The following is a 15,957-nucleotide window of genomic DNA, read 5'->3' as shown; positions in this document are numbered from 1 at the left end:
GTGGGCTACACACTCATGGAAAAAACGGCTGGCCAGTGTTTTCCTTTCTCTGTCCCGAAACCAACCTGTCTACTCAAACAAAAGAGCAGCTCCTCGCTAGTGTGTTCACCATTTGTCCTTCAAAAGCTACTTCCCCTTTAAAGCCTGCCTTTCGGGCTAACCCCACATTTGGCTTTTTGTCAGGAGGAAATAACACCCTCTAGTGGCATGCCTCTCTTCTTATCTGTCCTGGGAGCAGATAACACGCCTCCCCAGACAGGGAGAAGGCTTTAGCGTGGCCAGCCTCAGCAAAAGGCTGGTTCGCTGACAAAATGTCAATACCGTAAATATCGTGATGCAAAAATATTGTGACAAAAATATCAAGCACACAAATATTGTTTCCCAATACTTATAATTCTAAATACAAAAATGTCTAAAAACATTGTTTTACACTAATAACGAAAAATACATACAAAAATATAATTTTTAAGATACATAATGTTAAAAATAGTAAACATTAAATATATTGACGTGTAACAGTAATATAATATAAATAAAATATATTTAAATAATATAAATATATATTTAAATGTATATTTACTTAAACACAAACACATACATATGTACGTGTGTATATTTGTTTACACATATATAATGTAAAACTATTATTAAAATAATAATTTTAATTAATATTATAATTTACTCATTTTTAAAAATATAATAATATAGCAAGTATATATATAAACTGGAAAGCATTTTAAAAACATACCAATTTAATTACACAAAAAAGTAAACAATATAAAAATTCCATTTTACTAAAAATATATTACAAATAATACTAATTAAAAATATAATTTAAAATACACAGAAACATAATAATAATACAATATTAAACAATAAAGGAAACTATAAACCTCTAGGAATAATATATATAATATTTCCACTCCAGTCTGTGCAACAGCAGGGAAAGCGTTGGACTCAGGAGAGGTAAAATGTACTATTCCTATTCCAGTCGGTGCAACAGCAGGGAAAGCACAGGACTCAGGAGGTGTCAAATGTACTATTCCTACTCCAGTCTGTGCAATAGTAGGTAAAGCGTTGGACTCAGGAGGGGTAAAATGTACTATTCCCACTCCATTCAGTAAGGAAAGTACTCCACTTCAAACACAACCTCCTAACCTATGCACCTACAAAGCCAACAACTCACACCGAAAATGTTAATAAAAAAATTATAATTACACAATTTATATAACTAATTAACAACTAATTAATTAATCATGTATAAATAATTAATAATTTACTGTTTAATTAAGTTCCTACCCTATACACCTACAAACCCAACATCCTGCACCTAAAATTTAATTTATTTTTTTAATAATCACACAATTTACATAACTTATTAACAATTGATTCTTAATTATGTATCAATAATTAATAATTAATCAATTATTATTTGACTTCCCACCCTAGGCCTCTACAAACCCAGCATTTCACACTTAAAATATAAGTAAAAAAAATAATATTTACACAATTTAAATACTTATCCATTAAATAAACGATATTAATCAAAAAAATTAATTAATTATACTTAATTAACTTCTCCCTCTGTACCCCTACAAACCTCACAACCCGCTACAACACTATAAAATACTATTTTACAATGAAATTACAAATATAAATAACTTAAAAATACAAACTATATTTGAAAACATTAACAACAATTTAACAAACAATATAAAAGACAGACAATTAAAATAATATTTAAGTACATAAATAAACTTAAAAAATGATATTTTGTACCTTAAGAAGTCAATATTTTTGTCAAACGGTATTTCTGCACACGATATTTCTGTGTCACAATATTAAAAATTCAATATTTCTGCAACTCATTATTTTGTACGAACACCTAAAAGGCCACTGATAAAACTGGGCAATAGAGTGGCAACTTTCTAAAAGTTGCATGAGGCAACCCGTTACATTAATTTCGACTTGGGTATCAAGTCAGGCTTAATGTAACAAGCTGTTTGATACAGTGAAGTACTAACTTGGGGTGTCCCATTCAGGAGTTAGCACAGTTGAGATGTTCAGCATGTAAATCTGTACTCACCAATGGGGCTTCCAGTCTCTCTCCCAGCTATAATGGCAATTGTGGGTTTTTACTGCTAGAACATGTTAAACATATGTTCCACTTTTCTAATATACACTTCACTCTGCCTTAGTACTCAATAGGCCTGCTGTTGGGGTGACTTACACACATCAAAGAGGGAGTTTGTGTGATGTCTGAGGCATACTGGGAACCATGTTTTATCTTGTCCCACTTAGGCTGGCACTCAGGCCCAGCGTACCCTCCGCATCAAATACTAGGGACCTAGCCATAACGTAGCTTGTGCTAATTAGGTATAAGCCAATCAAAAGCACTGGCACTGAGGCCTAGTTAACAAGGCTCGGTGCACTCTCAGAGTCAATGGAATAATCAGGAAAATAAAATACCCCCACTATGACCCATATTTAGTAATCAATGTGCAAGCAAATTGAGTGATCCCAACTCTTCCTCTGAAGTGCCATAGAAATTGTGCCCCTGGGGAACATTTTCTGAAACTGGTGCAACATTACATATCTTACTGAAAGATTTTAAAGGACCTTGCCATCTTCTTTCTTTCCTTTTTTCCTTCTTTCATTCCTGCTTCTACCATTTTGCATTTGTTTTTATGCTTATTTCATTCTTTCTTTCCTTTTGGTGTACCCTTTATTCTTACCATGCTCATGTTGTTCCATCACACCTTCTTTGTGTGTTTTCTTTTTGTATCCATCCTAAAATAAATTATTTCATCTCTTCTTTCCTTCAGTTGCCCATCCTTTCACATCACATTTCCTCTTTATTGCATTGCAATATCTTTTACTGCGTTCCTTCTTTCTCTCCTTTTATTTTTCTATTAATTTGTTGTTCCTTCCTTGTTCTTGTTTAACATATTTTCCTTATTTCCCGTGTCCATTTGTACCCTCTTTCCTTCATGCTTCTATTTTAATTGTTCTTTAATTCTTTGCCGAATGACGTATCCCAAATAGGACTATACATTTGTTGGAAAATGGGTTATTGGTAAGGGCAGGTAAGTACCTACACTTAGCAATAGGCCACTAACCTCCACTTAGGTCCAGTTAGGTCTCAATAAATTAAACCCAGCTCAACCTTTGGTAGCTTGGCAGTAAGCGACAAGGCTAAACTTAGGAAACATATGTGTAAAGCATTTAAAAATCACAAAACAGTAAATAAGTAAAACACAATAAAAATCCAACACCACTTTTTAAAAATAGATTATGTTTCTATCTTTAAAATGACTCCAGAATGACTAAAATCGGATAAGGGGAACCGGAGATATAAATTTTTAAAGAATTAATGCTTTTTAGCGATCTGGTCATCTGGTCGCACCACGACCGGGGCAAAGTAAAAGTTTGAGGCCGACTGCAATGGAGTCCTGCTCTGCAACAGGCCTCGGTCAAAAGTTTACCTTCGGACTTAGTTGTTCTCTTGAAGATTTTCTTCAGCGGGACCAAGTCGCCAGTCCAATCCAACCTCCTGGAACTCTTCCTCGGATACTCATTGCGATTGCCCTCTGTGGAGATCTTTACCTTCGGACTTAATTGTTTTTTTTCGAGATGAAAATCCTTCGACCGGGCCAAACCTGAATCTTGATCTGACGTCCCTGGAGCCCTCTTCGGATACACTGCCTGGGAGGTCCTGGTCAACTTCTTACGTTTGGACTTAGTCACTTTTTCAGAGATTTTCTTCACCGGGACGAACCTGCAAGTCAGACCAGGTCGCGGTGGAGGCAAGCCGACTAGAGTGGCCTTTATGGAGCTTTTTTGCAAAAGTTCTCCAAACTTCTCAAAACTTCTGGATCTTCTTCCAGATGTTCCTTTGAGGTTATTTTGAGGTCCACAGCTCACCCCAAGGTTCCAGAAGCTTTGAGATGCTCCTTGAGGATGCGGACTAAACCTCCCAGAATGCACTTGGCGCAAACTCCTTTGTGGCCACTCGACAGTGGTCAGCTGGTCAGTTTCTTCAGGAGTTGTTGAAGGGGACTCTGGTTAGCCAGTTTTCACCTGTAGCAAACAGGGAATCCTTTGTTGAACCAGTTGAAGCCAGGAAAAGTCCTTCTTCTGGTGAAGCCCAAGTGTGCAGCTGGTGCAGTCCTCCAGAGTGCAGTGTGCAGGTGCAAGTCAGGGGTACAGCAGGGAAGTCCTTCTTCTTCTGTAGTTCTTCCTGGTAGGGATCTGGTAGGGATCTGAGGTGTGGGTGCAGGTCTACCAGTTTTATCCGTGCTCCTGGGTGAAAAACAGGGGGGTCCTGGCTCTCCAATCAGGTGCAGGGTGCTTCCCCCTGTGTTGACCACTTCCTGGGAAATGTGGCAGAAATCATTCCTCAAAAATCCGTCATGGCGGAAACTGATTTTTGAAGGTTACATCTGGCTGAGCCCACCCACTGGTGTGGCTAAAAATCTTAAACACACCCTTCTCCTGCCCTCTCCTAATCTAATCCAGGGGGCACCTAATTGTCTGTGTTTGCAGGATGTGAGGGAGGTGCTGGGCTACTCCAAATGTCCTTCCCTGCCTTTGAAGACCAGTGTGGCAGCCCTCCCCCTTCCTGCCTCTCCATCTGCTGAGGGAAGTTCTCCTCCCCCAGGCACATCTCTTTGTGTTGAGCTAGGCCACTTCACACCTCATCAAGGCAGCCTGGCCAGGATGCCAGAGGCTGGCCAATCAGAGCAAAGCAGAAACAACACTGCAGGGCTATAGTTGGCAACTTTTCAGGTAAAGTTTACAGCTCTTCACTTGAACAAGTTATATTAAATCCAACAACTGGAGGTTGTGGGATTTATTATAACAATTAATTTGATACCAAACTTGAGACATCTGTTACTTAAGGAGACTTTTAAAATTAAAATAAAGCCACCCCATTCTAGCCTATAGAGGTTATTCACTACAATAAGGGAAAAACTAATGTGGCTGTTTTACCTTACCAGGGCTTATAAAACTATTTTTATAAGGTCCCTGCTTATAGTTACAGGGCACCCAGCCCTAGGGGCACACATGGCACACCGTAGTGGTGACTTATATGTAAAAATAAGGTTGTCTAAGACTTTGGAACTACTTTTAATTCCAAAGTCGAATTTGCATGTAACTTTAGTTTAAAAGCAGCCAGCAAGTCAGGCCTTCCTTTAAAATAACACTGGGCACCTCAGCAGTGCACCTATGGGGGTACCACCTATGCTGGGGTCCCTAAACCTACATGCCCTACTGTATACTAGGGACTTATAGGTAGGTTGACTTAGCCAATTATAATTAGCCTAATCTGCAGTCTCATTTTAAACAGAGCACAGGCCCTGGGACTGGTTAGCAGTACCCAGGGCACCATCAGAGTCAGGAAAACACCCGCAAAAAGTGAAAAATGGGTGCAAAAGGTCAGGAGGCCTCTGCAATCAGCCCTGTTTTCCCACAACATTTCTATGATATATTCTCATAAGCACTTTGACAGTGTTCTCATTTGACTTGTCACAAAAGTGTTACTGATCCCGAGTGATCACATGTGCTCTTCATTACATGTATACTTTACACATACAATTTGCTTATGACTCCCAACGTATATTTTATCATGTGTTGGTATTTGATCCCTTTCAGGAATAGGAATATGATTAATATTTATGCACATTGCTTCCTTTTCTATGTAACATTTTGAAGTAAAATGCCTTTTTCTAGGTAACCTCATGCTAGGGCCATCATGATAAACTCTACCCCAGGTGATGCCACAGCGCAGCAGAGACATCTTCAATGGTGTTTTTTTCTCTTGGTTTTGGAAAAGATAAAGATGGGTGAGCTAAAGAGAAAGGCTTATATGAATATTTTTTTAGGCTGTTGTGGATTTTCATTTCTGTCCTTAATAAGGGACCCCCCTCTCCCACCCTTGTTAAAGAACCATTTAAATTCTGAGTAATGTTAAGAAGCACGGGGGTTAATCAGATGGTATGTCTCTATATCTAACCTCCAAGATGAATTAATCAAACTATTTATCTAGGTGGATCCAGACATTAAATATCCACAGAGAAAGTGTTTTGATTGGTTGCCTTGTGTATTTTATTGAGCAAGTAGCTATTCATTCAGCCACCGGCCCAATAGTACATAATCTCTTCTGTTTATCTGACCACCTGGTAAACATGAGATATAAGTCACTAGCTACCCGATAGCAGCCTAAATGGCTGCCTCCACTGCATTAATCATCTACATATCTCTAGGTAAATGTGTCGCTCTGCATTCAGTACTGAGGAAACTGCAGGTATAAGCCATACTATTCTGCTTTTATTTTCAAGAGATGGAAGTTGGTAGTTGAAAAAATAATTGAACATTATTGTTTATTTGTTTAATAATCAAGCAGTGACCATGAAAATTACAATACCTTATTGCAAATACGTTTAAATCAAGAGTGAAAATGTTCTAACCGTGGATCTTTGCCGGCTTCCTGATCCTTGTCAGGTGGGGATGCTACCTGAAACCTTTCCCCCTCATTTGACCTTTCTGATCTACTGGCATTAAGGGACAGAGTCAGTGCTGATGAAAGGTGGGGTTCTAGGGCAGTGCTTCTCCTGTGGAATCGCTCCTGACACCTGTTTATTGGTGTCCAATAGGCAGGTCATCCTGTAGCTGGCGAATGTTGTAGTCTGAAGTTCTCCCATGATTACAGGGTAAGAGTTGTTTGGAATTGTGGCAAGTGACAGTGCAGGTCATGAAAGTTAAGAAGGTGGTATGCCATGCATAGCTCTACATCCGTATATTAGTAGTTTATGTATGGCTCTGCTTTGCCCGATGACAACTAAGATATTTGATGGTGGGAAGAGCTGGCTGGAGTCTATCTGGAGAGGTTGAATTGTGTCATTATATAAACGTTTGGAGGGGAGAATGAGTACAGAAAAGGTTCCACCAGAGAGATACTGAACTAGGGTTACTCATGAAAGATGTATTTAACTAGGTTTTGTTCACCAGGAAGGAGATTTAATGGAGAGTTTTACCTCTTTACAGAAACCTGGCTCCAAATACTGTACAATTAGCATGATCAACGTCTCAAGTCACATGGTTGGGTTAAAGTGAGGTTCCTGGCACAGCGGGATACTAGTATGATGTCAGATGGACGAATGGGAGTGGAAGAGGCAGAAAAGTCAATCATCTTTACTTTTAGAGACTCGAGCTTTTGGGAGCAGAGAGCGGTGCATGCCAGGAAGTTATAAGATAGTCATGTAAGCCTGTTTGGGGGTGTAATATGAGAAAAGGAGAAGAAAATAAAACCTTCTAATCATCCCTAGAGGTATTTTAGAAGAAGCCAAAAATGTCATGATCTTAACATGGGTTGTGACATGTTTCTTGAAGTTAGTTTGCTACAACTCAGAACTATTAAAACCACCAAACTGTGACTTGTGGTCCTCAAGATGTGACATTTGGAAGGTTCTTACATCTGAATCCAAACCCAGTGTTTACAAGAACAGATGTTGCTCCTTCAACTGTGAGTGACTGCCACTGCAAATCTTGATCAGGACCAACAGGAGGTCATGAAGGTCAACCTGCAAGTCTGATCAGATGAGGAGGGCTAAACAAAGTCATGCTGGTACCATAATGTCAGTGCAGGAAGCAGGGACTGTTTAATGAAGCCAATGAAAGTGCAAATGGAGTGAAGCAGAAATGGAAATACAGTCTGGATAGGTTCAAGAAAGCTTGATTGAGGTTCGAGCGGGTAAAATACAGGAGGTTGCCGGGATGAACAGTGAGAATCAGTTCACCATGCGAAAAACAGGCACAGTAGTCAAGTGACTCAAATTAAAGAGGACTCTTCTTAACAATGGCCAAATGTCAAAGTACATGTTTAACTCTTGTTTCACTATGGAGCAGGATGCATATGTGCTGTTATTTAGTTTAGCAAGTTAATGGGATGTTGACTTTAAGAAAATAAATAAATTGACAGGGCCGCATTGCCATTGTCCTGCATGTAGCATTGGCAAAAACTCACAAAATTGAAACTTCTGACTAAATAATCACAGTGTAAGAACAAAGCCAGGTCTTGGGATAAGCGAAGAATCAAGGACATAGCAACCAGTAGTGATACGAAATGGATAAATGGGCTGGAGTGCCTCCATACAACAGAAATTTGCTATCAGTGTACTCGTGACTGTACCTCTTTCTCGCCCATATTTCAGTAAGAAAGGTGTCTGAGGTCGTCCAGACGTTTCCTCGGACTTGGATACCAGCATGTCTCTCACGGCTTCATATCCATTGGTTATAACCAAAGGGGTATGGCCCGCCCACAGGGTGATTGTATTTCCATAGATCTTTGCAAGCTGTGGATACAAAACACAAACATGGAGTCCCTAAGGGCTGGAAACATAAATGACCACAACACATCATAAAAAAATCCTGGTGCATTAACATTGCCCGCCAACACTTCCCTATCAAAATGTCTAGCTGCTGTCTTTATTTAGAGGTTACCTCTACCGTTCATGGTTAGCACAATCTCCCTTGTGAGACTCTGAACTGTGCTAGCAACAAAATCTGCAACATTAGGGTTCCTTAGATATTTTCTCCTTCCATTTTAAACCACTTTTCCAGTTTGAAGTCACACCGTTTGTTCCGCTGTAGTCACCTCAAACTCACAGCATCTCACCAAAGTTGGTATGCTTTGGCAAGCCACCTCAAACTCACAGCATCTCACCATAGTTGGTATGCTTTGGCAAGCCACCTCAAACTCACAGCATCTCACCATAGTTGGTATGCTTTGGCAAGCCACCTCAAACTCACAGCATCTCACCATAGTTGGTATGCTTTGGCAAGCCACCTCAAACTCGCAGCATCTCACCATAGTTGGTATGCTTTGGCAAGCTACTTCAAACTCACAGCATCTCACCATAGTTGGTATGCTTTGGCAAGCCACCTCAAACTCACAGCATCTCACCAAAGTTGGAATGCTCTGGCAAGCTACTTTTGAATATTGGCCACAGACTGAACGTGTACTGTGTGGGATATTAGTTACAGGCTCTCAGGGAGATTCCCTAAGAAATAACTCTGTTAATGTAAATATGGTAAATATTGAGTCTAAACAGAAATAGATCAACCATAATCTAAATTTTCAGATGGTTGAGAAATGCCCGAATGTGGAGAAGTTAAGCCAAACGCTTGTGGTTCTGAACCAACAAGCAGAGACAAACTGCTCACTTTCCCTGTATTCCAGATCCAGGTTTAATAAGGAAATGGACATTCACTCCTAACAAGCAGCTCTCAAAAAGAAAAAAAAAAAAAAAAAAAAAAGATCTGCCCTCTTTAACTATTAAAGGGGAACAGAACTTATAGACTTTTTCGAACCCACCCTTCACGGTGCAAGGGCCTGTGATTCACTTGGAGGTGGCCGGTCCTGACATCCTCTGCGATTTATCGCATCTTAAGCTTGGACATCAAGAGTGGCACCCCCCTAGGTTTCCTTTATTTAGGGTGTTGGGCATCGTGCGTGGCACCTCTCCTTTCTCCTGTGCTGCTTCATTAACCTGCAGTAAATTAAACATTCCCCACACCCTATCTGTGCTGATCAGAGTTCAACAGGCTAGTGCTTCTCTATTTGTTTTCCCTTTGTAGTTTCAGCTTGCTTTTTTTGAGACACAGTGGCACCGGCCTATCCTTCTGTTTACTTGGAAAATATTGATATTTTTTCACTTCTTGTTGGCGGTGCAGAAGGCCTGCTTATTTGTGAAACAGATGATTTTTGGATCGCTTGCAGCCTGGTTCTTGTGCTGCATCTGCCCAAACATTTATGGGGTCATATTTCTAATTCCTGTTTATTGGAAGCGTTCTTTTATTCATGTATTTAAAGACTGAAATGTTTCACTTGCCTACTTCTGCTGCCACTGTGATAATTTCAGATAGAAAACCAGTTATCCTGTCCTTCCTTTTCAAACTAAGTGAGGGTGACAAGGATTCAGGAACAAAGGTTGTAGGGCTGCCTTCTTTAAAGCTTGTCAAGTATTTTTGCTTTTGCTTTTTCATAAAAGAAAGATATGTTTTCTTTTCATTACATCCATCAGGAATTGATTGTATGCCTTTCTTATATTTCAATTGTTTTCTAGATGTTAATTTGGAAGAATGTCGAGTTTGAGCCTCTTTTGATCAGATGACCTCTTAGTGGGGATACAATACCTCTTTTGTCCTGTCAGTGTCTTGGTGCTCACAATGGGTAAACAGAGAAAAGCGTGGACACCTGCCTCCTTCTCTCTCTAGGGAAGGGGCCCTCTGATCCTGCCAAGAACCTGTTCATGAGGGACTCTTCGGGGGAGCTCACAATGTTTCTGATGAGAAGCTCCACTTGATGATTAAATTCATTTCTGAAGACTACAGTAGGAGACCAGCTGCCTGTTGCCTGCTTGGTGCGACTCCTCTGAGGTTTCCTGTTCATCTGAATCTTCAGTCTCTTCTTCATGGCCTTCTCTCAGCTTTGGCAATGATGAGCTTGAATCTGGTGCTCCAGGAGGAAAATACTTTCCAAATGTAGAATTGAAGCTACTGGTTTCTTATATCCCCTCTAATGTGCATCTCCTTATGGATGAGGAGCAGCCTTCTACAAGCAGTGCTTAATTTAAGCTGATGGTTGGCAGTGGGGGCCACCTGCACTCCTTTTTGGGCACTGGTTCTTTTTTCCACATCTATGAGAAAAAGACGGAAAAAACACAAAACGGAATGAAGGAGCAGGAGAAAGATGGATAAATTGTTACAAAGAGAGAAGCTAGGAACCTGCAAGAGTGAGATACAGAGGGAGGCAGTGCCTGGTGGTTCATGGAAGAGGCATGAGGTGGATTTAGTTCTAGAGCCTTCGTATTAAGTGTGCCAACATTCAATTGCACCAGCCACGGGCTTCTGAGCAGAGCCCTAGGTGCCAGCACGCATTCTTTTACAAGTTAAGCATTGTCAACAGGTGGGGACTGTTTTAGGCTGTTCAAGAAACCTGTCTTCCCCAAATTCCCTGTGAATCCTTCGGCAAATAGGCCCTCATTATGAGTTCAGGGGTCTGTTCCGTAGACTGCCGAAGTCACCGCCGCCATATGACAGCCAGTGTTGGCGGTCTTCAGACCGCCATATTATGGCTGCTGGCTGCTCTCCCACTATTTGGCGGGGAAGCCACCAGCAGCCATACTGGTGGCAGGCGGTCTAGTGGAGATTTATCCGTCGCCAAAGCCACATCACCACAACACCACTGCCATATTACTACATTGGAAACGGCGTGGCAGTGTTTTGTTGGTGGGGTTCTGGTGACGGAGCTAGCACCATGGACCCTGTTTCCTCCCGGACGACTACCGCGACCACCAGGTAAGGTGATCATCCAACGGGGGGCAGGGTGGGTGTTGAGTGTTGTGTGCGTGAATAGGGGGGTGAATGGAGGGGGGTGGGAGGTTGTTGTGTGTGTTTCTGTGCATGTGTGCGCAGTTGTCTGTGTGCTTGTGTGAATGCGTGTATGCCTGGGGTGGGGGAGTATGTGTGTGTGTATGCGGGGTGGGGGGTGTCGTGGGCGTGTGTGCATGAGTGAGCATTTATATGTGCCTGTATGTATGTTAGTGTGGTGTGTGCCTTGTGTGGATAGGGGGGTCAGTACAGTGATGCAGGGGTCAGTACGGTGATGGGGGGCTGGTGGTGGACCACAGGGGTGTCACTGCTTGGGTGGGTGAGGGGCTTCTGAGGGGGTCAGGGACTCGTACATGAAGGGGCGGGGTTGAGGAGTCTTGTTGTGGTGACAGGAATTAGTATTCCTGTCACCAGTATCCTTACCACCAGGGATTTCATGGCAGGGTTGCCACCAGGGAATCCCTGGCGGTAAGGATACTCATTATACCGTGGGCGGTGTTAGGTGGACCGCCAGGTCGAAGGTGGTCAACCTTCGGCCAGGCGATCCCACCCCCCTGGCGGGACAAGCGTTGAACTGGCTGCGATGCAGCCAGTACACTGAAGAGGTCATTATTTGGCGGCTCTGCACCGCCACACCGTCGGCGGTCTGACCACGACTGCAGGCATATCGGTGCAGGACTGCCAAGGTCATAACGACCACCATAGTCTCTTAAAAGAGAATTGAAAGATCTAGAGAAGTCTTCTGTGCCAGGGTTAATGAGAAGGCTTTATCCTTTAACAAAAGCTTCTTTAAAATCTCTCTGTAGTGCCTTATTAGCAAACCTTACAAGTAGTGTAATACACATTTTAAATATTAGTCCATTTTCCCAGCAACAGCACACATTTCTCAAAAATATGACAGACATAGGCAGTCTCAGGTAAACAATGAAAAATAAATGGATAACGCTCAAAGGCTTTACCTACAATGTAGTTAATGTAATTTTATTGTCCCTCACTGTCCTGGATCTACAAGTAACACACAATATTCTATTAAGTAGTGGTATGCCATGCCGTGCTATGGTGTGCCATGCTATGGTGTGCCATGCTAGATTATAGCATGTTATACAATGTCATACTCTGTCACTGTATATCATTTTCATGTTATGGTATGTCACAACGTGCTGCGTCGTACCCTGAAAGGCTATGTAATGAAATGCCTTGTCATGTAATGCTGCATCAAATTATGTCATGCCGTGCTGTGTCGTGAAGGGTTAATATAGTGTATCATGATGCTCTGTATGTTTACTATGCACTGGGGCATAGCTATTGTCGTAGCACATGAGAGACTCACTGAACATTAATTATTTCACTAACTTGCTACCTAACAAGCAATCAGCAGCTCATTTTCCTTGTTTTCACAGTGGCCCAGGGCACCCATGATATGCCTCCGGCTGGACTGCATAGTTTTGAGATATTTGGAGTTTGGCAGCACATTTATTGGGCAGGCCAAAGTACAGGTACTTGCAATAGATGAGGTGGGAAATTCAATGGTAAGGACAATAGCAATTCTTTTGAGGTGGGTAGAGGAGATAGACCCCTCGCTGGAAACGATGTCTGAGTTGTTGACAGTATATAAATGAGATAGGAAGGGAAGCTTCTCCTGTCAAACAGAATACTGAGGTTGCAAGCTCTGGACACAGGTTGTTAAGGAAATCTAAAGGATTCTGGTGAATCATATGTAGACTGATAGGTTTAGCAATCCCCATGAGGAAAATCTTGGTTTGCATAATTAAATAAAAGGCATCTACCCTGCATCCAGTGTTGCACATGGAATTGCTTTGATTGAATGCGGGAATTACCTTCTAGCTTGAGGTGGAGTTGCATGTAATCTGCAAATATGTAAAAGCCAACATCATGGAATATAAGATTACTAGTTAGAGGATGCATGCTTGCTAGACTTGGACCTTTCTGCGCAATCAGTGCTAAAGTGCTTGTGCTCTCTCTTTGAAACGTTGCAACATTGACTTATACCCAGTTGGCATATTTAATTTACTTATAAGTCCCTAGTAAAGTGGCACTACATGTGTCCAGGACATGTAAATGAAATACTACTAATTGGTCAACATCATTAATTGTATTGCCCACTTAAGTGGCCTTTTAAACATGTCTCGGCCTTCCATTCCAGCCCATGTGTGCAGTTTTTAAACTGCCCTCTTTAATACATACAAGTTCCCCCATGGAAAGCCCTGGGCAGCCCAGAGGACAGGGTGCAATGTATTTAAAAAGCAGGACATGTACTTTTAAGTTTTGTATGTCCTTTTAGTGAAAAACTCCTACATTCGTTTTTCACTACTGCAAGGCCTACATCTCCCATAGGATAACATTGGTGTTACCTTAGTACATGTGATAAGTGTAATTTTGAAATAGGAACATGTTACTTTTATATGTTTGGCGTCTCTGGAATCTAATTTAACAATCTAATTTATGGTGAAGTTGGACTATAAATTGCAATTCTGAAAATATCACTTTTGGAAAGTAGTATATTTATGAGTCACATTACTGGTTGTAGTTGGGCTTTGTGTATTCATCCTAGACGGTCACATATAGTAGGAACTTAGGGGTACTGGATGGGCCATCCCTGGCACGATGGGTGGGCTGAGCTGGGCCCAGCCCCACTTACACTTGAATAGGCTGTGCTTTATCTTTACACAACGGGCTGCATACCTCTATAGTTAGTCTGGAGCGATGGCGATATAGGAAGGGCATCTGTGCACTTCAGAAGCATGCCACCGGAAGCTTCTCCTCACTTCAAAGGCATAATTGTGTATAAATGCTGAACCACAGGCACCAACTATTAAGTACACTTCTAGTCTGGGGATACTCTGCCAGTAAGAATGACTGCTGTGCTGCTATAAGGAATGCCCCTCTGCTGGACTGCTGCTCTAAAGGAACTGCTGCCTTGCTTTGCTGACCTGATGCCTGCTGTCCTCTTGACTGGGGAAGGAGAATTGAACCTGCAACTTTGTCCTGAACCTTAGACTGCAGAGTGGCTCCAAGGGCTAGTCGGCAGGCTTCCTATTTTGAGCCTCTGGGACATAAAAGGCTCCCCCAACTACACCTGACCCATCTGCAGTGCGTTTCTCACCCCTAAGTGACACCCCTCAGGTCCTAGACCCTTGGTGTGGCTCAGTGAGCTTAAATCAAGCTTTTGGGCCCTTTGTGACCGCAAATGGGCCCGTTCCCACTGTGTACATGCCACTCGCACTGAATATCATCATGAAGCGCTGCCAGCCCACCTCTTCGCACTGCAGCATCGGCTGCTCACAGGGGGACCGACAATGTGAAGCTCCAGCCCGCCTGTCTGCAACACCCGACCTGCTCTTCAAGCGATGCTGACAGCATCTCTCGATGCTCTGCTTGCTGCCCTCTCCAACGTGAATGGGACTTTTGGCACAAAGCTTGGGAAGGCAAAACTTCAGTGGGACTACTATAGGACTGTATCCGACCCAAGCTCCATCACAGTCAGCCTGAAATTTTGACTATGACCCTGTCTTACCTTACCTGAAAGCCGCGGATGGCCGTTTATGCTTTTAGGTGCTCTTTTGTACTTTATTCTTTTTAAAAAATCATAGCTACGGTTCTAGTGATTGAATTGACTGGTGTGGGATCCTTTTTTGGTATGGTTTCTGTGTACTGTTTGCAGTGATGCACAAATCCTTTACATATTGCCCCTAAATTAAGCCTGACTGCTCTGTGCCAAGCTACCAGGAATTGAGCACAGGCTAATTTGGGATTTACTTGTGCCTTCCCTGGCAGGGCTTGTGTTTGCTAATTGACCAGGGCTCACACCCCAGTCAACCAACAACCCAGTTTGTCACAATGAAGATAAAGAAAGGCATTTGGGATAGTCACCTCAGGTTATGTTGGTGAACCTGGATACATATGTTCCTAATTTGATCAGAATGATTAGATAGAACACTACAGAACCTAGTGAATGCAGTTCTGTTAATGCCAGCAAAATATTCCATCCTTTTGAGTAGGGTATGGTGACCGATGGTGTTGATAGCAGATGACTTGTCCAGGCATTTTAGGGCACTGGATGAGCCATTGTCTTTGTAGCTAAGAAGTTCTTCTCCAACGTTTTATAGAATGTATTGCATTCCATTTTGGGTCTGATACCAGACTAGATATCATTTAGGAATGTATGTTCATCAAGATGGGATGGGAGTTTGCAAGATGGAACAGCGGAGAAACAACATCTGTTTTCTGGTACAAGTATTCATGTCTAAGGCTCATTCATTGAACTTCCAAACCTTGTTCAGGAATCTACAATTGTCTGTTCCAAAGATTATGAACAGACAGTTTTGGACTCATCAGTCCACAACTGGCTGATGCACATATTTGGCAGTCTCTGAACAACAGCAATATGTGTGAATTGAATTTGTTGCAGGAATTCAGGGGCACCACTCTGGTGATGAGGCACACCAGCCTCATAGGTACCCCACCCTCCTGGGGATGATAATCTATTGTGGGGAATTTATCCTCAACTTAGCATTGCCCAACCTACCTCCCCACAACCTAGCA

At 42.0% G+C, this 15,957-nt stretch overlaps 1 protein-coding gene across 1 annotated transcript in view; it reads right to left on the bottom strand.

The window, feature by feature from the left end:
- LOC138279162 (cytochrome P450 2J6-like) overlaps positions 1–15,957 on the bottom strand; it is a 149,904-nt gene that overhangs the window by 112,578 nt on the left and 21,369 nt on the right. Inside the window, exon 2 of the mRNA XM_069219382.1 lies at positions 8,192–8,354. Within this exon, the coding sequence (XP_069075483.1) occupies positions 8,192–8,354 (163 nt within the window). The remainder of the gene's footprint in view (positions 1–8,191; positions 8,355–15,957) is intronic.

The sequence above is a fragment of the Pleurodeles waltl genome, unplaced genomic scaffold (assembly GCF_031143425.1).
Source record: "Pleurodeles waltl isolate 20211129_DDA unplaced genomic scaffold, aPleWal1.hap1.20221129 scaffold_69, whole genome shotgun sequence".
Taxonomy (NCBI): Eukaryota; Metazoa; Chordata; class Amphibia; order Caudata; family Salamandridae; genus Pleurodeles; species Pleurodeles waltl.
The sequence above is the reverse complement of the archived record's forward strand: the minus strand, read 5'-3'. Positions and strand labels throughout refer to the sequence as shown.